Source organism: Panulirus ornatus, chromosome 58 (assembly GCF_036320965.1).
Source record: "Panulirus ornatus isolate Po-2019 chromosome 58, ASM3632096v1, whole genome shotgun sequence".
NCBI lineage: Eukaryota > Metazoa > Arthropoda > Malacostraca > Decapoda > Palinuridae > Panulirus > Panulirus ornatus.
In genome coordinates, this window is record NC_092281.1 from 1356939 (window position 1) to 1380565 (window position 23627).

The window sequence follows — 23627 nt, forward strand, 5'->3', positions numbered from 1 at the left end:
GAAACAATGTGGTATACCAGGGTCAACGTGCTGTCAATGGATTGAACCAGGGCATTTGAAGCTTCTGGGGTAAAACATGGAAAGTTTTATGGGGCCTGGATGTGGAAAGGGAGCTGTGGTTTCATGACAGCTAGAGACTGAGAGTGAACGAATGTGGCCTTTGTTGTCTTTTCCTTGCGCTACCTCGCGCACATGTGGGTGGAGGGGGCTTTCATTTCATGTGTGGCGGGGTGGTGACAGGAATGAATAAAGGCAGCAAGTATGAATTATGTACACGTGTCTATATGTATATATCTGTGTGTGTATATATATGTATACATTGAGATGTATAGTGTTAATGGGATGGCCTTGATTAGGGCCTCAGCTGCCCATGTCGTCTCAGCCAACATAAAAAAACAGATATGTATATGAGTGCTGTGAAACAGATGACTACTTTATGAATAAAATCAGCATGCATTTCCAGACTTTACTGTTTTCTAGACTTTCAGAATCCTTGACTATCAATACTCCCAAAAAATCATTAGTTTGACAACTGCTTAGTCCCAACCATTCCAAACTAAAGATTTTTTTTTTTTTTTTTTTTTTTTTTTTTATACTTTGTCGCTGTCTCCCGCGTTTGCGAGGTAGCGCAAGGAAACAGACGAAAGAAATGGCCCAACCCCCCCCCCCCATACACATGTACATACACACGTCCACACACGCAAATATTCATACCTACACAGCTTTCCATGGTTTACCCCAGACGCTTCACATGCCTTGATTCAATCCACTGACAGCACGTCAACCCCTGTATACCACATCGCTCCAATTCACTCTATTCCTTGCCCTCCTTTCACCCTCCTGCATGTTCAGGCCCCGATCACACAAAATCCTTTTCACTCCATCTTTCCACCTCCAATTTGGTCTCCCTCTTCTCCTCGTTCCCTCCACCTCCGACACATATATCCTCTTGGTCAATCTTTCCTCACTCATTCTCTCCATGTGCCCAAACCACTTCAAAACACCCTCTTCTGCTCTCTCAACCACGCTCTTTTTATTTCCACACATCTCTCTTACCCTTACGTTACTTACTCGATCAAACCACCTCACACCACACATTGTCCTCAAACATCTCATTTCCAGCACATCCATCCTCCTACGCACAACTCTATCCATAGCCCACGCCTCGCAACCATACAACATTGTTGGAACTACTATTCCTTCAAACATACCCATTTTTGCTTTCCGGGATAATGTTCTCGACTTCCACACATTTTTCAAGGCTCCCAAAATTTTCGCCCCCTCCCCCACCCTATGATCCACTTCCGCTTCCATGGTTCCATCCGCTGACAGATCCACTCCCAGATATCTAAAACACTTCACTTCCTCCAGCCTCTCACCATTCAAACTCACCTCCCAATTGACTTGACCCTCAACCCTACTGTACCTAATAACCTTGCTCTTATTGACATTTACTCTTAACTTTCTTCTTCCACACACTTTACCAAACTCCGTCACCAGCTTCTGCAGTTTCTCACATGAATCCGCCACCAGCGCTGTATCATCAGCGAACAACAACTGACTCACTTCCCAAGCTCTCTCATCCCCAACAGACTTCATACTTGCCCCTCTTTCCAAAACTCTTGCATTTACCTCCCTAACAACCCCATCCATAAACAAATTAAACAACCATGGAGACATCACACACCCCTGCCGCAAACCTACATTCACTGAGAACCAATCACTTTCCTCTCTTCCTACACGTACACATGCCTTACATCCTCGATAAAAACTTTTCACTGCTTCTAACAACTTTCCTCCCACACCATATATTCTTAATACCTTCCACAGAGCATCTCTATCAACTCTATCATATGCCTTCTCCAGATCCATAAATGCTACATACAAATCCATTTGCTTTTCTAAGTATTTCTCACATACATTCTTCAAAGCAAACACCTGATCCACACATCCTCTACCACTTCTGAAACCACACTGCTCTTCCCCAATCTGATGCTCTGTACATGCCTTCACCCTCTCAATCAATACCCTCCCATATAATTTACCAGGAATACTCAACAAACTTATACCTCTGTAATTTGAGCACTCACTCTTATCCCCTTTGCCTTTGTACAATGGCACTATGCAAGCATTCCGCCAATCCTCAGGCACCTCACCATGAGTCATACATACATTAAATAACCTTACCAACCAGTCAACAATACAGTCACCCCCTTTTTTAATAAATTCCACTGCAATACCATCCAAACCTGCTGCCTTGCCGGCTTTCATCTTCCGCAAAGCTTTTACTACCTCTTCTCTGTTTACCAAATCATTTTCCCTAACCCTCTCACTTTGCACACCACCTCGACCCAAACACCCTATATCTGCCACTCTGTCATCAGACACATTCAACAAACCTTCAAAATACTCATTCCATCTCCTTCTCACATCACCACTACTTGTTATCACCTCCCCATTTACGCCCTTCACTGAAGTTCCCATTTGCTCCCTTGTCTTACGCACCCTATTTACCTCCTAAAGATATTTCACAGTATTGACAATATATGTTTGGTATTCATGTACTGCAGATTTCATGGAACAGTTTGAAGTAAACCCTTTGCCAGTCAGGTTAAGTCAACTTCTGATGGCATAGTTTAGTTAGTTACATTTCCTCATACCTCAGCAAGAACCCATACCAAGTTGAGGTTACTGTGAAACAATCAAGTCCTCTTTACTATTAATTTACAATTAATCAAAGTGATGAAGGATTTAATCAATTAACATCAATGCAATTAATATTTCTGTGAATTATGTTAATATCAAAAGTGTTAGATAAAAATAATTAGCCCTCAACTGTATGTGGGGATTCTGTTGAAGCCCTCAACTATAATTGGGGATTCTGTTGAAGCCCTCAGCTATAACTGGGGATTCTGTTGAAGCCCTCAACTATAACAGGGGATTCTGTTGAAGCCCTCAACAATAACTGGGGAGTCTGTTGAAGCCCTCAACAATAACTGGGGATTCTGTTGAAGCCCTCAACTGTCATTTCATGAAAAATATAGAAAAAGAGATTATGTACATTTCAGAAAAAAAAAAGCAGTATGTTGTATCATGTGCTTTACACATGCAGCATAAGGAAAAGTCTAACGTTCAGGATATATCTCTCAGTCTGTATAACATAAAAACATACACTGCATCCGATATGTTTCAAAAATGTGTGTATAGCTTAACTCCCACTGCAGCTATCCAGTGTTATGGTTTGCTTTTACTAATTCAATAAAGTTCACATTATCTAAACAAATTAGTGTGGTAAAACCATCATACAAAAAATTAATACTGACTGTTAAACACTCAGAACAAGTCCACTTTGTTTTGGATGAAGCATCCACTTACCTTCATACCCATGACTACGTTTTTGTAAATAGTTTCTCTATACTCGTCGATCTCATCTTGTGCAAATCGATACCCATGGATGATTCGCATCTGCTTCAGGAATGTTGACTTGCCAGATTCCCCCGCCCCCAACAATAGCAGTTTAACCTTACAGGGAGAATTGTATATCACAAATAATTGTTAGCCTAGTTTATGCAAGCAATATTATGATGAGTTATGTTAATATGATAATATATTAATCTGCGAAAAAACAAACTGTTTTGGTCATACAGTAAAGTACCATAAGTCACAAATCAACAATATTAGTACTGGTACAACATCAAAAATCATGATTACTTGATATTTGAATATTCATATTTCTTTATTTCATTTTCCAGATTTTTCATTTGAAAAATCCTAAAAAACTAAACTGTTGTATATCAACTCGGACTAGTGTAAGCTAACACACCAATAATAAAGCTACTTCTCTCATAACAGGTTATATTATTATCATTATTTTGCTTTGTTGCTGTCTCCCGCGTTAGCGAGGTAGCGCAAGGAAACAGACGAAAGAATGGCCCAACCCACCCCCATACGCATGTATATACATACACGTCCACACACGCAAATATACATACCTATACATCTCAATGTATATATATAAATATATACACACAGAGACATACATATATACACATGTACATAATTCATACTGTCTGCCTTTATTCATTCCCATCGCCACCTCGCCAAGCATGAAATAACAACCCCCTCCCCCCTCATGTGTGCGAGGTAGTGCTAGAAAAAGTCAACAAAGGCCACATTCATTCACACTCAGTCTCTAGCTGTCATGTAATAATGCACCAAAACGACAGCTCCCTTTCCACATCCAGGCCCCATAGGTACAACAGTAAAAAAACAGAAGGCTTGGGATCAAAACACTCATTCTTTATTCTTCTAGACATCTGAGCATATCTGAGAAATACATATCAAAATATGCAACTTGCTATGCATCAAGAAAGTTTATCAATAGCATATTTAAGTTATTCTTCTCATACTATGACAGGTTCAAAATGTGGTGGGTAAAACACATATGAATAATACACCAATAAAGTGATTGTAGAGTATGTGGTCTTCAAATCATCTTCAATACCCAAACAGTATGTTCAATATTTTTTGGTTATTACATGTTGATGCTAACGGCATTAAGACAATGGCAGCTGACAGATCTAAAACCCAACTGACTAATAAATTGTGCATAAGCTACTTCCACTCTTTTTCCTCTTTAGAGGAAAACATAATTACAATAAAATCTTTTGGATTTCCAAAGTTTCTGTAATTCTAATGTCTAAATTTTTGATGCTGTACCTGTATATGTGCACTGCATGTGCACAATATCACAGAGCTTGTTATGCGGAAAGAAATAACAAAAATACCACAGAAAATAAGAGCTATGTCTTTACAACATACGAATCTATTACGCTTTCAGGATTCTGATGTCGATTTTTGATGTTGTACCTACAAAATATTTCCAAGAAAATTATGGACTGCAACAGATATTATACTTTGATGTTATATTCTAATCTACTTATTCACTAATATTTACACAATGAAATAAACAAAGCAAACACATATGCCTGGTTAGATGGTCCTGCATGCTGAAGATATTATATTGCAAGTAAAAGTGACCTTACCTAGAGGAAGAATCAGTAATAACCAACTGTCTTTAAACTAAGTTCTATTAGTTTAATCACTTCCTCTGTTTTCTTTCTGTGACAAGCTAGCTAATACAGTCCTCTTAATTCAGACAAGTGGTAAAAGAAAACTCATTACCCCAGTGAACCCATTTCCATAAACTGCTAACACTCTGGTAATAATGGAAAACAGACAAAACTGTAAAAATATGCATTTAATAAATACATCAGATCAATATAATGAACATGTATCCTTACTTATCACTTACCCTTCAAAGGCACCAACTGTCACCTGACAACCTTGCATAGAAGAGCTCCATCCACTACACAAGTTAAATCATCCCATCTCCATCTGTTTTCAGCTAATTTGTGGTACCATTAGTAGCCTTTAAGGGTATTTTACATTAAGAAGAAGATGAATGGAAACACTCCTGCTCTCCTCAGCATCCCCCCATCCATTAATATAAGTGTACAGCTGTCGACATTCAGTTCGTGAGTACTCTGTGACTTCTTGAAAAATATAGAGATCACTGGATGATCCTTGAGATAAGATCTTCGAGATAAGAAGGAACATTTACTGTAAATGTCAGCTAGAGGAAAGTGGAGATGAAGAAGATGAGACACGTGAAAGAATGAATGACTTTGAGGGTGACTTTAGAAGATAATGTACACAAATAGGTTTTTTGTTTCACATTGAAGTACAATCTGATCATCTGTCTATCTATATCCAGGACACCTATCCCTCTAAGAACTCCCTTAAAGGGGTGGCCACAGCAAAAGAGTCTACATAACTAATGAACTACAGTGCTGCTTCTAAGCCTTTGTGCCTCATCCTTAGCAGGCCACTGGCTGAGGGGTAACTCTAGTGCAATGTTACAATCTAGTATAGACACAGACTTAAATAAGAGAATGTATCAAAACCTGTCAGTTATGACATGATCCACCAGGAAGAGACAAGAGGGATAGATGAAGAAGGAACTACTAGAAAGCAAATGTTTGGATATGTTAAGGGAAACTGTTAAAAAGCAAGATCAGAAGTAAATATAACCAGGGTATGAGTTAAAGAAATTGAGGAATCAAGTCAAAGATCATGAAGGCAGTCATGAAATGAGAGAGAAGCTAAAGAGAGTAAATGACCATAAGCACAGATTCACAGCAGATAAGGGATATCAGAATGATTAATGAACATTAGAGGTCAGAAGGGACAATTATAGATGTCCTAGAACTAGAGAATACTAAACATGAGGAACTGCCCAAAACACCAGCCACAGAAACTTTTGAAAGTAATGTGCTGGGAGGATGAGAAGGAGCAGTGTCTAGGGCTGCTCAAAGGACTCTGAACATGACTGATGCAGTGGGATTAAACCCTGGGGAATGAGTGAAGTGGTGGACAGCATAATATGCTCCAACAGAGATAAAAAAATTTATGGTCCAGTAGATAATAAGTGTTGAAAAGTGCATTGTATATAGGATCAGTGCCTCTTAGTAAAAAGAGGGATAGTACAGAATGCCAGAAACATAGAGACTGCACAACAATCATACACCATTTAAATAGGATGGGTGAGGGAAAGAGGTAATGCTCGTTAACATATTACTGAAAGCTATTTGGTTGTTCTTTGTCAAAACCTAAGGGCCAGGTTCAGCACAACTATAACCTCCATTCTATCCTCGAAACCCTGCACAGTTAACTTTACACAATCTACTTCCCAAAAGCTAAGGGTCTTGTACAGGCACAATAATTCTTCTTTTGAGAAGCTATTTCATATCTAAAGGGCTCATATTTGCCCCAGTATGCAGTACTACTCACATACGTGGGGTGGCTCTTTCTTGACTTCTTTAATAGCAAGACTGGCATCAAAAGCCTTCTGTCTCATTAATTCTTTGGACTTTCACTCCCTTCAACTATTCCTCACAGCTTACACTTGATTCTGGCCTCTTTCTGTCCTACAGATATCATACTGACCACTGCTCTTGCAAGTTGTCGACTTGTGTCCCTGTCACCAAGGCTTGGCCCAAAAGCATGCATCTGGTTGCTCCTTCCCCAGTTTGTGTGTGGAGACCAGCCACATGAGGATTGAGTGTTAAGATACCTTCTTCATATCATGAACAGCAGAAGCTCTGGAACTTTCTTCCCTCTTCCTATAATCTTACTACATTTAACAGTCATGTCTAAAAACACATGAGGAGCTCTGATTACTTTCTTCATTCTTATTCTCAACCTATTATCCTATTCCTTTACTTGTTACCCTATTCCTATTGTTACCGATATGGCCATGACTGGATGACTGGGGCATATTTTGCCCAAGTCACATCAGTCACTATAAAAAAATGCAAATAATTCCTGTTTTCAATTTGCGGAGATGACTCAAAAATATGTTCATAATACAAATAACAATAAGTCTAATAAGGATATGATCAACAGAAATAAAATCACACTGAAACTAGGTGTTGAAGTCCCTTTGATATCTAAAGCAAAAAAAAAAAAAAAATCAGTCAATGATTTCAAACATTCAGAACAATCCTGAAACAAGTCACGCCAAACCAACATGACCCGACCATGCTAAATTTCATTCTTTTATTCTAACTACAAAACTGCAAAGGTTCATTCTAAATGAAAAATATTTATATGCATTTACTATCCAGTTCAAGATCACTTATTACTTCATCTTCACCTACCCTAACTTCAGCATGATATATATGCTGTTAAATACAAAAAATCTTAGCCTGGAATGGGTCCTTGTCTTTTACAGCCCATTCCCCAGACAGTTTATTGACTGTCATAATTTCACACTAAGGTTCTAAAAAATCAGGCTAATATACTGTAGTGCTTTAGTGAAAATACACTAACATAGTCTCACAAACACAACAACTATATGTTCTAAATAACTCAGATCAGTTACCTATAAGCAAGAAAACAAAATTCTCAATTAGCAAAAAATTGCATGACTCACCTGTCGTCTGAACTTTTGTCTATCTTTCTGTATTTCCTTATCAATTTGTTGTGACCTTGCATGCTGTTCAATCTGCAAATGAAGACCAAAATATAAATGGAAAAAGCTATGCAACTTCTCAATAAGTATTTCCTTTAAATAATTTCTAATTTTTGAATAATTTTTAAATAATTTCCTTTGAATAATGGTAGCACGGTGTCAACTACCGCTGCTTCCATAAATCACCATTAAGAAGAAAAAACTTCTACAGGGTTCTTGCACCTTCATTGCTACGCCATAATCAGTAGCATGAAAGACTGGATTACTTTGACATGAGAAGTTCCTCGATGAAACTGAACTCCTTTTGGTCCAATGACAGATACAACCTCAGTGAAGGTGACTTTTCACTCACAGTGTAACCCAAAGCAGGCAGAGTCCCATGATGCAGCCATGGATCACTCACAGTCAAATGCATAAATTTAAATCCTGGTTGAAGCAATTGGTCCACAATCAACCGAGCTGTTCATCCTTCCCTGGGACTTGGTCAATGACATGAGTACCTGATTTAAGCTAGGGTATACATACTCCTGAAACAGGAGTTGTGGGAGTATGTGATAGAGTGTAAGAAAGTAAACTCTAGACTGATATGGGTAAAACTGAAAGTGGATGGAGAGAGATGGGTGATTATTGGTGCCTATGCACCTGGGCATGAGAAGAAAGATCATGAGAGGCAAGTGTTTTGGGAGCAGCTGAGTGAGTGTGTTAGCAGTTTTGAACTCTACTGATAATGCACTTATGCATCTGAATCTGTGTAATTCCAGGGTAATTAATGTAAAAGTGTTTTTATTAATTTTTTTATTTTGCTTTGTCGCTGTCTCCCGCGTTAGCGAGGTAGCGCAAGCAAACTGACAAAAGAATGGCCCAACCCACCCACATACACATGTATATGCATACACGTCCACACACGCAAATATACATACCTATACATCTCAATGTACACATATATATACACACACAGACATATACATATATACACATGTACATAATTCATAGTCTGCCTTTATCCATTCCCATCGCCAATGATATTTCTGCAAATCAACTAAACCTATGGAAACTTCACCTAACTTTCCCAAGCAGTTCATATTTACCTTAATTTAAAAGGTAGTCAAAATTTACCAATATTACTTCCATCACCAGGTAGATGTGATGTGGTTAAATGTGTGAGCGAATCTAAAAGAGTCCATTTGTGTCAACAGGAACACAAACTACAGGCGACTTGCAGCAGAATGACACGAGAAGAATTCATTCTCTGCAATGGTTCTTTAGCTGCTGCTAAAATGTAATCTTCCTGGCAGTAAAGCGCATTTCCTAACTCAACACACTCCTTTTTATCATGCTTCGATCAGATACCGTACGAATATCATACACCTCAGTCAATAACCATCTAAGAAATATACAACATTTTACCATATTTCAAACTTTCATGATGAGAATTCATGTAATGCTTATTTACCATAGAAAGTAATATCAGTCAGTCCTTCAAACATTTGTATTCACAAAAACTAGGAAGTAGAAAATGTTACTAGGGTCAGTCTCATGACACAGTTCTCTCTAAACAAAAAAGTAGTTTTCACAACATATAATGATATAAGTTTGTAGGAAGTGACTGTTTCATTATTCAGTCGGGCCAATTAAGCCTTGGAAAATGACTGGCAAATGTTTTAAGGCATTACTGATGAGTCTGACATTTAAAGGTGATGAACTGGTCTGGGACCCAGAGGAGAGCAGCATCCTGCTTCCTGTGTGGAAGGAGAAGGAACAATACAAAAATGAGGATGGAGAATCCCCCCACACTAGAATAAAATGATGAAATCACTAGATAAATGTGTTAACTGATAACGAAATTTAAAGGAACACGCCAAGCAAGCGCCACCCTCCCCCTCCCCGTCTTCTTTTAACAACGACAAAATCAAATGTTTTGCTGTCAGCATTATTCTGCCAATAGGGATTTAAAGCAAGTTAGATCTACTCATAAGAACTCACATGCTAAACAATTCGACGATAAAATGTCACTGATAAGTGTGAGAAAAGATTAAAAGAATGTCTTCTTTCGAAAACATCGACAAGATTTATTCTGTCATGCATAGAAACACTGCAAATATAAACCTGACCCAAGACAGCTGTGTCAAACACTTCTATAGACATTTCACGAGACGTAAATTACGAGATAAGGAATTAATGATGAAATCGTGAGAGGTGGATTGTCAAAAGTGTCCCAACTTCAACCGAAGTCGAGAAAAAAATCCTCAGCTGTCAAGGTTTTCCAACTTCTCCGCCGAGATGCACCGCGTGAAATAAACTCTTCACAGTTATAATGACCTGTTAATATGATCCTTACCTCTTCTGGTGTCCATAAAGCCCTTAAACAACAGGCACAACTGACTATGGTTACCCGCGCCATGTTCCTACTACAACAACACAAACATTGACCATCGAGGAACTGACACGGAACAAGATTCTGCGCTCATTTTTCGCTTTAGGAACCCAATTATTGACTACAATTACTGATTATTTTGTATCATTAATGAGATAGTTTGGTACGTATTGGGTATTTTATCTATATATGATGATAAGCATGGAATGTGAAGTGCAAGAAAGTTGAAATGTATATCCGAGGTGGGTGTTTAACTCTTTGCACTATACACTATTTATCTCTATATTTACTCGCTGTTGCTGAGTTTATTAAATAAATTCTAACTGTTATATAAACCCCATGGTGCAGTACGTCCATAAAGATGGCACAGTCTAAAAAAAAATGTTCCTCCTTTCACAATGAAAATCTAGGACGACTTGTGACGTCATAATCCCACCCTTTCTCATGAGAAGTTATGACGTCACGATCACACCCCTTTCCCAGGGGATGGGTCATGACACTTGAATCCAACTGACTGGAATAAAGACAGAATCAAAATATAGTTTGAGGACCGTAGTTTCTAAAGAAACTTGCGACGGAATAGATATCAAGCGCAGTAATTTGCTTGTTACTGCAACTGGCAACTAGAAAGGCGGAAGGGAGTGTAAAAGATGGAATTTCCTGAGAATGAATTAAGTGAGTCATTCAGCTTCACTCAAGGATACCCAGGCTACCCAAGTCGGGTGGGTACACGATACTCACGCGTGAATATTTAGTTAAATGTCGCATAGCTTAGTCGGTTAATGACTTTACTCAGCGGATCGCTTTATTGCTCGTTAAGGATGGGTAGGCTGTAAGTCAAATTGCTTCATTTCATGGAGCAAACACGATATTCTGACCAGAAAACAACCTTCCCAGCCTCTACTGCAAGACTGGGAGTAGAAAGGGGCGGGGCGAGTGATAATCTAGTTCATAAAATCAACCTTGACCAAAATAGAATTTCTGATTTATTTTTTCTTCCGTTCGAGTACCAGAATGTTTGGTTGAGGAAAATGATGACCTAAGAGACCATGGCAAGGTTTTTTCCTTCTGTTGACCCCAAGTTACTGAGTTAGGTATAAATACACACAGGATGAATGGGGCAGACATGTATACGTCTCGAACAGAACAATATCATAACCCTAACATCGGTGAGGTAGAATAGGGAGGAGGTTTTGGAAAACATTGAAATTGCTGGAAAAGATGCACCCAAACTATTTAAGTGCTTTGACCTATGTAAAGCTTTAGGTTCTGGGAAACTTTCATCTTATTTTCCGATGTGCAGATATGCTGGACAGGCCGTCGCTGGAGGAAGGGACAATGAGGAGGGAAAATGTCGTGCCTGTCTTTTGAGAGGAAACAGAGAAAACGTGCCTTTCTGAGGAGTATGATCTGTACAACACAGGAACACATACGCTGAGAACAACAGTGATTAGCAAAGGCGAAACTTTCTAACTGAGAAACAACATAGATCCACAGTAAAGTCATGCTTAAGGAATCTCTTAAGAGGATGAGCTCCATTGTAAACAAAAGAGGATTTTTTTTTGTTCATGTTGGAGGCTCCAGTCACGAACAGAAGTCCACATCAAGGCCGGGCCTCACTTGAAATATAGAAAGAATTAAAAAACGGAAAAAAAAAGGAAGAGTATTTACGATTTTTGGAGGAAGTGAAAAGCCCGTCTTTTGAAATGTGCCAGGTCACAATTATTGGGAAAGACATGTGAGGGTAGAGAGTTCTAAAGCTTCGACGTGTAGGGAAAGAAGCAGGTATCAAAACGGCCCACCCTTGAGTTGACAACAACCATACAATAATGATGTGACGCAGCAGCTTGCTGAGTATTGCGTGGTCTAGCTAGTGGTGGCGCGGCGTAGGGCAAGGGGGGTCAAGTTTGGAGGTTAGCCTGGGACAGTTTATAAGTCGGACCGCTTTCGACTCAACTGTGTCAAGTAAGGATGTAGAGCTAGAACCATCCCAGATGTGAGAGCAGTACTCCATACATGGACGGATCAATCCCATGTATAAACGGAGCAACTGTATAGAAGAAAAGTCTCGACATCTAAACAGGACACCCAGTTTCTTAGAGGTAGACTTAGATATTCCTGTAATGTGAGGCTTCCAAGGAAGAATGGATGTTACAGTTATATCAAGTATGTTCACTGAGTCTAGAGGTGAAATTACAGAACCGTCAGAGGAGAAACGAGAGTCGTGAGGAGTTTTCGATAAAGAAATGGGTAGAAAATTGGGTCTTGGAGGCATTAAACTTGACAAGATTTTGTCTATCTCAAAGCGTTCGACTCCCAGACAGGGAAAGGTGGAAAACTCCTCCGATTGATGAAAATTATTTAAATGGAAAGCCACGAACGATGTGTCAGACTAGCCTAGTTAAAATGGATGCAAGGTGAAAAGTGGTGAGCCATAGGATCAATGCTCATCTGGAATTATGTAAATGGTTTGCCAGGAGGACTGGACTCGTACCCGAGTATATGTTTACTGATGATTTCAAGATCACGAGGGAAGATGTCAGTAACTTATAAATGATCGACGACTAAGGTCAAAGGACAAGATGTAGAGAGTGAGGAAGATGTCAGCAACTTATAAAAGATCCTCAACAAAAATATCAAGAGTTGATCTTGATCTTTTATCCGGTCGAAGAAACAGACCCACATAACTACGTAATAATGAGGATGAGGCACAATGACAGAAGGTGTTTCGATATTGATGTTATCAAAGTTTAAATAAGTGATATTCTCTCGCGTTGTCAGTGGGGCAGTCATTCTGCTGGCATGTATTAGAACCGCATACTAGCCCATGTATTACGAACTATCAGCAAACTAAGCAAGCCAATATTAGACCAAAACTAGAATATCCTTTAGTGTTTAGCTACCGAACTTAAAGACACATAACGAAATAATAAGAGACGCTCAGAGTAAGAAGGCAAAGGTGGTACCAGGATCAAGAGAGCTGAAGCAATGAGAGGCCATTAACCTAAAACTTCCCCACCATGAAAGAGCAACGGGTGATTTGATCATAGTCTTCAAGCCAGTTGAATGATGTCGACAGTGAACAGGTCGTGGACATGTAGATAAAGTAAGCACGCAGCATGTTGGGGAAAAAATGTGAGTCGACCTTATACTCTCATAACAGCAGATGGCTGGCATAAGCATCATGACGAAATGAAGTATAACAACTGCAGGTAAATGTGGTAAAGGTATATGATAGTAAAGCGAGTACAAGGGATGGGGGCCCCACGTGCATAGATCACCCTCCTCATGGGTTCGATTCCTGGGCGTGGCAGTCAACCTACACCCGACCCAGATGTTCATCCTCTCCCCTCGAGAAGGGTCAATAAATAGGTACCTGGCCTAGGCTGGGGAATGTTTGCGTACATACAAACATAGGAGTACAAGATGGGACATACATACAAGTACCAAACACACACACACACACACACACACACACACACAACTGTCCATATAAGGCTAAAACTACAAATGCTTCTCAAGTTTGGTCACCAAACCTTGAGAAGCACAAAGAACTAAGGGAGAAAGTTCAGAGGACAACAAATATGGTACTAGAATTAAGCCAAAGGCTTTAAATTTGCCCACATTGGAAGAGAGAAAAGTGAAGGGTGGCCTGATCACAACCTTTGCGTTTTTGAAACAGATCTATGAGGTGAACAGTGAACAGTTCTTCGAGAGATGTAGGGATAGAACAACCAGACGACATAGCATAAGATTAAGATAAAAACTTAAGATGTAAAGAAATACTTTTATAGTGTAAAAGTGGTTAATGAATGGAACAGAATGACTGAGGACTTGGTTAATGCAGACACCATATAGAAAATCAAATGGTTGTGTGACAGTAGAGAAAGTTCAAGTGATGTGGACCCACGGTTGTAAATCATGTGAGAGAGGCTTTGATAAAGATACCATCAAACAGGAAATTAGCTGCAGGAATCCATTTCTGAAGGGGACATGGGAGCCGATATTTTTACCACATCTGCCGCCAGAGTCCCATCTCATTTTGCCAAGAGACAACATTCTTCACTGTCATTATCATCAGGCAGAGGCAAGTTCAGCGTTTCTCGCTACTATCCATTCATCATCTATCTCATAATTCCAGGAAGTAAATCAGATAATAGTGCAGTGGATGTCACGCGCAGCTTTTATCGATATACCAGACTGCATGTAGAAATGCTGCCACAGGTTTATGAACTTAATTCCTTCCTGAACAAAGAGGTTCACTTAAGTAAATGATTCAAGTCACACTTGATTAAGTTCATGTGTGCAGATGATGGTAACATTTGAGAGACGTGGAATACTCAGAATAACTCAGAAATAAAACCAAAACAGGTGATAAGACCACAGACTTTATGTTATTTAGATATACAAATGACTAAGCTTCCTTCTGTAATATTATGCAGTTTTGTCTTGTATCTCCAGAGAGGGTACTTTAGGGTTAGACCATACGTACATAAAACATTTGTGATTGTGGAGAGACATTAGATATTTAGCAAAGGAGTCGGTACAATGGTTCAAATGAAACACCTAATAATCCATGGAAGACTACAATACCTGTCCTCTCAGCCAAGAACAGAAATATAAACTATGCTCAACAAGTTGTACGAGAAATATGTTTGCTTGATTATCATCGAATGGAAGGATCATGAAAACCTTCAGGTTTAAAATGTCGTTGTAAAAAATCGTAATTCACTGATGGTGCGCACAAACTTGGGAAATAAATCAATGACCTTGAGCGTCTACAGCTTCAAACTGACATAGATAAACTGTCGGACTTGGCTCATAAGTGGCGAATGAATAATGATATCAATAAGTGCAGTTTTACATGTCAGTAGCAAAAATGAAAAGGCAACTTAGGTAAGTATAATCTCTGGTGACCTAAAACCAAGTAAGCAGTGCACAGCAGAAGCAGTGAAAAGAGCGAACATAATTCTTGGATTCATAGGTACGACCGTCAAATTCATTGGTTCGTCTACATCTTGAGTATTGCATTTAGTTTTGGTCATCCTACCTAAAAAAGAAAAAAAAAAATGGAGGCAATGCTTGGTCGAGCTACAGAGACGATTCCTAGGCTGAGAAACAAATGCTATAAGACAGCAGATTAAACGACTTATTCCATTCAGCTCAGAAATGAAGACTTGGTTCGTCTGGTTTCACTCACAGTAATGACCACACAATTTACCTCAAAAGGGGCGACGGACTTTTTCTTTAACAGGATTCTTAACGTATGGAATAGTTTGCCTAATTAGAGAGGTTGAAAGAAACACTACAAATACATTTAAGAATAGACTTCATAAATATCTCGCTTCATGTCCACGACTTATTTCGCTTCAAGTCCATGAGTTCCATTATCTGTGCCTCCTTAATCCACAGTGACAATTTGCAGTCTCTTTGAATTATCTGCAAACATTTTAACTTTTACTGAGTTTCTGATATCTTCCACTATCACAAATAGCCTCGAAAGGTCCCAGTGGTCTGTTGCTGTTTGAATTCCTTTGAATTCTTTGTAAAAGTAACAGATGAATAAACTTGGACACGTAAATTTCCTTCAGGTGTACCATTTGATTCTCAAGCCATATACAGTCTCACTGGACATATGGACATGAGAAAAGTATGAATTTGGGTCTCCAAGTATGGCAGTTACTGAGATGTCAGTGTCCTACCGTATGTATGAACTACATTCATATAGAGACTGGCGGAGGAACAGGGACCATGGAAATATTGAAATATTACCGTCCAGATGACAGTGCAATAAGTCCAGTTGCCCTAAATGTGAAAGGGCGAGGTAGACTGCCCCGATGCAATGAACTTCACGAAAACTCGCTGCCATGACAGCATCCACGGGGGACTTGAGTAAGTGAAAACTTGGGAGGGAGTTCCTCAGGCGTGAGAATACAATGTTATCTCGTCCATCTCTGTCCTTCATGGGGGACCGGAACAGACAAAGGTCATGGCTTCTCTCCACCGACGGTCGTTTGATTTCTCCCTCTCCCTCGCCACACTCGTTCATTTAGCTTATAATTTTCAATAATGATCAGGATCTACGTGCTACATACTTAGGAGCCTTCTATGGAGCTGGAATAGTTAACATATTGTCAGCAGGAGTAGGCCAAACCATGAAGGCTAGGCCACAACAATTTCGTGCTGTTTGTTGTGGTAAAATAATATGCTACGAGGCCAAATCCTCTTTTCTACGACATTGTGTTGTTTACACCAATATGGAGAAAGAATGACAGTAAATAAATGTCTTGTCTCCATGCTGAGGACAGGAAAGATCTTCTACGAGTATATACCGACATCATATAAATATCACTTGGTGGATATTGTCTTCATACTATTTGTATGTTGCATTGTCACATCAGTCAAGTACCCATTTATCGATCAGTCCAAAGGGCAGGATGAACACTTGGGTTAGGTGTGGGACGACTGCCAGGCCCAGGATTTGAACCCAGGCGGGCCCGACTCCTGGAGGACCCTTGTTGACTCATGGTCAATAATGCTAACCACTACACCAAGGAGACCCTTTATGTATTGATCTTGACGTTTTAGGACTTACCCAAAAGTGATATTTCTGTACTTGAAAATGCAAGTGTGCGTAATTACCTATCTACACACTATGGAAAGCTTTTACACTTATGAAGCCTAGCTTCTCCCATCTTTTTTGTAGCATCAAACATACTTTTAAAATCTTTGTAATCGATCGCCATTCACTGTCTCCCGCCTAGACCAATCCAGCCATTCGATAGTTGCACTAAACCAATATTTCTTTACATACATCTTCCTCGACCAGGCCTCCTTAACCCAGCTGCTGAGCATGAGCTGTGGTGCCACATCATCTCGTGAAGCCTAACTATTATCGTCGATGTCCTCCATTTCATTTTGGAACTTAACTCAGTGATTACCACAGCTCGCCATCAGCTCCCTACCAGTATACCTACCAACCCTAACTCCTCCGTCCACAGCAGAATGATAGTAAGGAAGTAAGCGTCTCCCATAAATTTGCTACACCGTCAACAACTGACTTGTTCCACTCAGATTTCCTACAGACTGAGAAAAGAACACTCATATGTCCACCATTTGTGAACGTCACGACTTGCGTGGCTAGGCATGTGAACAACTCAGTTCTCTGTTACACTGCGGTATGTCAACTACCATATTACTGTAACTATTCATCACTTAATGTCCAATCAAGTTCATGATGTATAAACCATACTATATACTCTAAGCATTCCTGTATATCCGTCACCCTGGCTATCTACATGTACAGACCTCACGTATGTACTGATCCAGTGTGGAAATACCCAGCTCGCCCTAATCTTAAGCTCTTATATGATTAGCTTACAAGCCACTATCATAGCCTCCCAGTTCTGCAATATCTGTAATACCGCATCTGTGAAGTGTCAGCCGGATGGCTGCCTTAATCCAAATAAACCGTTCTTTATTACTTTATTCATATTACATACTCATACGCCCTGTCCTTTCCACCCACAGAGGCAGACATCAACGTGAGGGTAAAGGGTGCATTTGAATGGTTACTTAACCATTTGGCTCTCCATATAATTACCCAGGAAGCCGTTAAACACCGTTAGGTCTAAGAACATGGAAAAGGAAAAGTAATCTTGCAGCACATCAACCATTACCTGTTATATTTCACAGTTTACTGCCTGTAACACAATTATGGTGTTTGCTGTAAGGTGGCGTTGGTGTATAGTGAGATGTAGTGTACCCATATGATGTGTTAAGCAACTTAAAATCATTGCATCTTGTCCGCTGTGTCACATATAAATAACCTGTTATCCTTGTCAGCGTTAGACAGGAAAATGCTTGCCACTGGTGTTAGAAAACGTGATTTAAACAAACTCATCTGATGATTTTTTGATGACAAGCGGCGTCTGAGATAATGAATTAGTATGGCGTAAGATAAATTTGATTAACTGGTAAAATGGGTAGGAATAACAAAAAAAAAAAAAATGTCGGCTGGCCAGATAATAGGTAATGTCATTATCCCATTTATCATTTATAGTTAGCAGGATGAGTCTGATGGCGTTGGGTAAATTCTGTATAATTTCAAAGCTCATTTCCAAGAGGAAGTAATAAAAAGAGTTCCTTATAATCTTATCGACTAATACCAAACGCGATATCTGCATGAATCACTTATATTGACTCCTAGCTAACATGTGGCCGAGCCTGCAGTCCAGACCACCACCACAGAACCACACTCCGCTACACCCGACCTCTGACCGATTTCAATTATCTCTCCACTGTGTCAGGCGACCATATCAACATGGCTGGAGGATGTGGCATCATATGCTTGGCCGATAACCTGGCGAAGCTTCGAACTTAGGTTCACTACCCAGTCATATACAGTGTATAAAAGTCAAACAATCTATTCGAATCATAAATCTTATGATCTTCGATTCCTTAAAAACACCGAAAGCAAAGATGAATGAAACCAAACCAACTTAGCAAGATCCCATTATAAACTGTCATATGATACCATGTTCGTTCCTACTTCACCTCTGTGGTGGGACCGGTCTAAACACAAGTGAATCACACACACGATGACAATACCTGGAAAATTCCGAAGCCTTCCTCTGCTTCGAACATCTGCAATTGATATGAAACATTTCCAAAACTTCGATCGTTTTAAAAAAGAAAATATAATCGAAACGCATTACCAGTTCAGTCGCATATCTCTGGTGGGTTTACAGCAAACAGATTATTAGAACAGTATAACAACCGATACAAAACTCAATTCAGGAAGTTTATTTGATTAGTAATAAATCTATACAAATCTTCGTGATTTACGAAAATCGTCAATGCAAATATATGAAGTACCGTAAGCCTTCAACCTTACACGAACCTTCGACACTGCTCGTTCATGAGTGTGGGTGGTTAGCGTGTGTTTTTTCATACCATATCGATGGGAATAGCATAAAATAATTGCATCTTAAATTTACTATTATCGTATGTTTACAAAAATGTGAAATTTCGATTAAGTAAAGTGCTGAACAGTTCTTGTGAGAGGCGACAGACTCAACACACCGAGAATGAAACTGGTAAGTGAAGCTATTGGCTGGGAGTCATATTACTCGTTCATTTAAAACGTTACATAAATTATCAAGTCATTTAGGAGCCATTAATGATCGCTTATCATCACGAGCCAGGGTCGTCATTGGGTGTTCATCTTGTGAAGAAAAATCGTCAAAGTTACTGAGCTTCTGAGAGGTTAATTATGGCCATGTTGAGATGGCGGGAGGGATATGAAGCTTCGATTCAGTATTTGCCCTCAGTCCACCCGCTGGGGACAGCAGCTGGACCTATGCTATCCTCTGTGTTGAGAGCCTCGCCCGGACAGGGATGTACTGTACCCAATCTTTGTCCTGTGTCTCCTAGGATATTAAATAAAGGATTATATTCCCCGCATATGGATGAGAAAATCGCAATCTTCATCATCGGGGAGTTTCATAGAGCGAAATCTCTTTCAAGTTGTTTCTAGGACCCTAAACATGGGTTCACAAGACATTGCCTGCAGTTCTGTGTCAACTGGTTAATTGTGCGAGAAGGTGGGTCATCTTGTCCTGGCTCTATTCCTTTGTTGGTGGCATAGAACGGACGGGTTAAGCCAGGCCACAGCCACAGTAGTGAGTTACTTGTAAACTGATGTAAGGCTGGTCATGCACCTCTGCTGAGAGAGACACTGTCTCGGGATATATGTGTGAAGCGTGACAAACCTCCTGCCTGAAGTCTACTCCCAACTATACAGACGTTCATCACATGGTGGATGTGAAAATTAACAGGTTCTTCCTTCTACTGAAGCATACAGAATAACCAATATATATATATATATATATATATATATATATATATATATATATATATATATATATATATATATATATATTCCTATGAGTCCACGGGGAAAATGAAACACGATAAGTTCCCAAGTGCACTTTCCTGTAATAGTCACATCATCAGGGGAGACACAAGAGAGAAATATAACAGTCAGTTGATATACAACGAAGAGACGTAGCTAGGACGTCCTAGTTACCTCTCTTCGTTGTATATCAACTGATTGTTATATTTCTCTCATGTGTCTCCCCTGATGATGTGATTATTACACGAAAGTGCACTTGGGAACTTATCGTGTTTCATTTTCCCCGTGGACTCATAGGAATATATATATATATATATATATATATATATATATATATATATATATATATATATATATATATATATATATATATATATATATAATTGCATGGGGGGTCGTCAGTTAGTGTATTTACCTGCAGACGAAAGAGTGAAAATGCTTTTCACATGTGGTCCACATACCGCGCGAGGCAGACCGTTGCGGACTTTCCTGAGTCCAGTCGTTATCATGAAGCTATTGCAATCAGTTGTTTGGGAAAGGATCGTTGTCTGATTACTGCAGATACCTCACATCCAACCCCCATAATGCAGATGACGTCGAACAAATACGATAAAACAAACGTGTCATTAAACTTTCCATTCTTTGTTGCGCGCCATGGTTGCATGGAAATGGAACACCTTTGTCAAATCCTGTTTGATTTCACCTCTGTTTTTGCTGCATTAACAATTTCCATCACACTGGCTATAGGTAGATACAGGATGCCTTTGCAATGACAACAATGCCTTTTTGCATTACAAAATACAAACTCGGTTTTCACGTCCCCAGCTTCCTTTCCTTGGTAATAGCTCCATCAGTCCAAACTGAAGGGGTGCTATATTTTGGTCCCTGAAAATCATGATGTCTTTTCATCAGGATAAACAAACGCATCTCTCTCTCTCTCTCTCTCTCTCTCTCTCTCTCTCTCTCTCTCTCTCTCTCTCTCTCTCATGGCTGGGACGGGATTACATTCCTGAAAAACAAAAGGTTAGATTTTATGGACGTAAAAGATCAAATCCTCCGTATTAGATATGCTTTCGTTTCCATGTATACAGACTCGGTCAAAGACATAGAACCCCAAGTTCCGTCAAACCTATCCTTGACCTCGTCTGGTGTATCTATTGATGTTTATGGAAGGTAATAATCATGCTTTGGTCATCGTTTGGTTGAAGTATGCTCACCACAAGGTAGCCAGACTTACCAAGAGCCGCTCGAACACATTGGTCCTCTCCTCACTCTCTCCAACCATCACCCAGTCCTCCTTCATGCCACGGCTGCTCGAGGCTGTACCATCTGCAGTGTGCTCATTTGCTGGACAAATCTGTGGGATTCACTCCAGTGTGGCAGAGGTAGCGAAAGCTCCCACAAATAATAGGAATATAAAGGAATTCAAACCTCTCCAAACCACCAGGTGTTTCCGAGGCTGTTTGTGACAGTGGAAGTTATCAGAAACTCAAAGATAAGCATGAAAAAAGTTCGTAGATATACAGGTAATTCACAGAGGATAGCCTACATATTGTCTGTGTGACTATAAAAGCATAAATAAGGTTAGTTTGGACTTGAAGCGAAATATCTTGTTCTTAAACGTATCTCTAGCACTGTTTTCAGCCGCACTGATTGGTAAATCGTTCCATATGTTAACCATCTCGTTGGAGAAAAAGCATTTCGCCTGATTCGAGGCCAAACGCTGTTCCCACAAGTTGGTCGGTCATTATTATGAAGATTATCAGACGAATCAGGTCTTCGGTTGTCTATTACAGGTTTGCTAATGTCTCAGCTTGGTGCTGCACTGATGTATCAAGTAGCTATAATTTCGGTTCACATCATCGCCTCATCACGATCCATCTGGAAGCCATGACAGTTATGTATTTTATGAGCAACAGTCTAACTCTGTCTGTACCAGAGCCACAGACAGTGTGAATGGGATCTGTCTGTCTCCTGTCCACCACTGATGACAGAAGTTCCTTTATCATATCCACTGTTTAGGTACAGCATTTTCTGAGGCATCTGACATATATCTCAAATGCCCACAACTTGAGGTAATTCTTGTGTTAAAAGTATCGGAATGACATAATATCTTAGATAAATAAATATAGTTTACTGGGGTTTATTACGAAGCTTTCCAGTGACACATCTGCTTTTTACCTCCCCAACAGACTTATCTCAATCGCATGTGGGAAAGAAAGACAAAGATTTAAGAAGAAAAACTCCTTCAGGGAACTCCTCTCTGCTACCACTAGGCTGCCAAGACCGTGAGGAGACGCGGGTGGGGTAGCCCCTCACCCACATCCCCGCTCCACAGACCCACCCTCCTACTCTCTGGGTTAGGTCTTCCCCGCTCCACAGACCCACCCTCCTACTCTCTGGGTTAGGTCTTCCCCGCTCCACAGACCCACCCTCCTACTCTCTGGGTTAGGTCTTCCCCGCTCCACAGACCCACCCTCCTACTCTCTGGGTTAGGTCTTCCCCGCTCCACAGACCCACCCTCCTACTCTCTGGGTTAGGTCTTTGCTTCCAGCCTATGGACTGCCTGGGGACCATGAAGACCCACACGTTGGAATGACCAATAGGGATGGAATACCCTTTTTCATCATTTCAAGTGTTGATATAATTCTCAGACCCTACACGCTCTCTGTATATATGGTTAGCGTCTTCGCATTTCTGAGGTTCGCTCGTGCTGGCCTTCTGATTAGGTATTGAGAGAGAGAGAGAGAGAGAGAGAGAGAGAGAGAGAGAGAGAGAGAGAGAGAGAGAGAGAGAGAGAGAGAGATTTCTGTTGACTTAGACACCCAAAACAGAACTCTACTGGAAAGTATCTGAAATATATTCAAATATTTTCAAAATTACACACAAAAAAAGACAAAAGGTTTTCTCACATTACACTTTGCCTACGTCTACTACATATGCAATCACACAGGGGCCGAGGAATCTCCTTTGAGTTTCTTTTGTCTAATCTTTCATATATCAGACTTTCATTGCGCTTCGAACCTCTTTTCAAGATTAATCTTTATCTGACACCAAATTGAGATTTGATTTTCTTAGAATATCAGAAAATCCGTTTATTGCCTTAAGCGGGGTTACATTAAAAGTAATCTATCATCAATATCTTACAAGAAATCCTAATAATCAAAGTTTTCTGTCGTTTTCTATCATCAATATTTTGTAAATGTTATCCTTGAAATGAAATAGTTGTCTGTCATTTTCTGTCATCAATATTTCACAGGTCATCCTTAAAATTTAATAGTTTTCTGTCATTTACTTCCAGA

General features: G+C 39.8%; 1 protein-coding gene across 1 annotated transcript in view; it reads right to left on the bottom strand.

Annotated features, from left to right (window-relative positions):
- cta (Guanine nucleotide-binding protein subunit alpha cta) overlaps positions 1-10466 on the bottom strand; it is a 35204-nt gene extending 24738 nt beyond the window's left edge. Inside the window, exons 1-3 of the mRNA XM_071695793.1 lie at positions 10374-10466; positions 7997-8068; positions 3376-3522 (exon numbers count right to left, since the gene is read on the bottom strand). Of these exons, the coding sequence (XP_071551894.1) occupies positions 3376-3522; positions 7997-8068; positions 10374-10436 (282 nt within the window). The 5' untranslated portion in view covers positions 10437-10466. The remainder of the gene's footprint in view (positions 1-3375; positions 3523-7996; positions 8069-10373) is intronic.
- Between the last annotated feature and the right edge of the window lie 13161 nt (positions 10467-23627).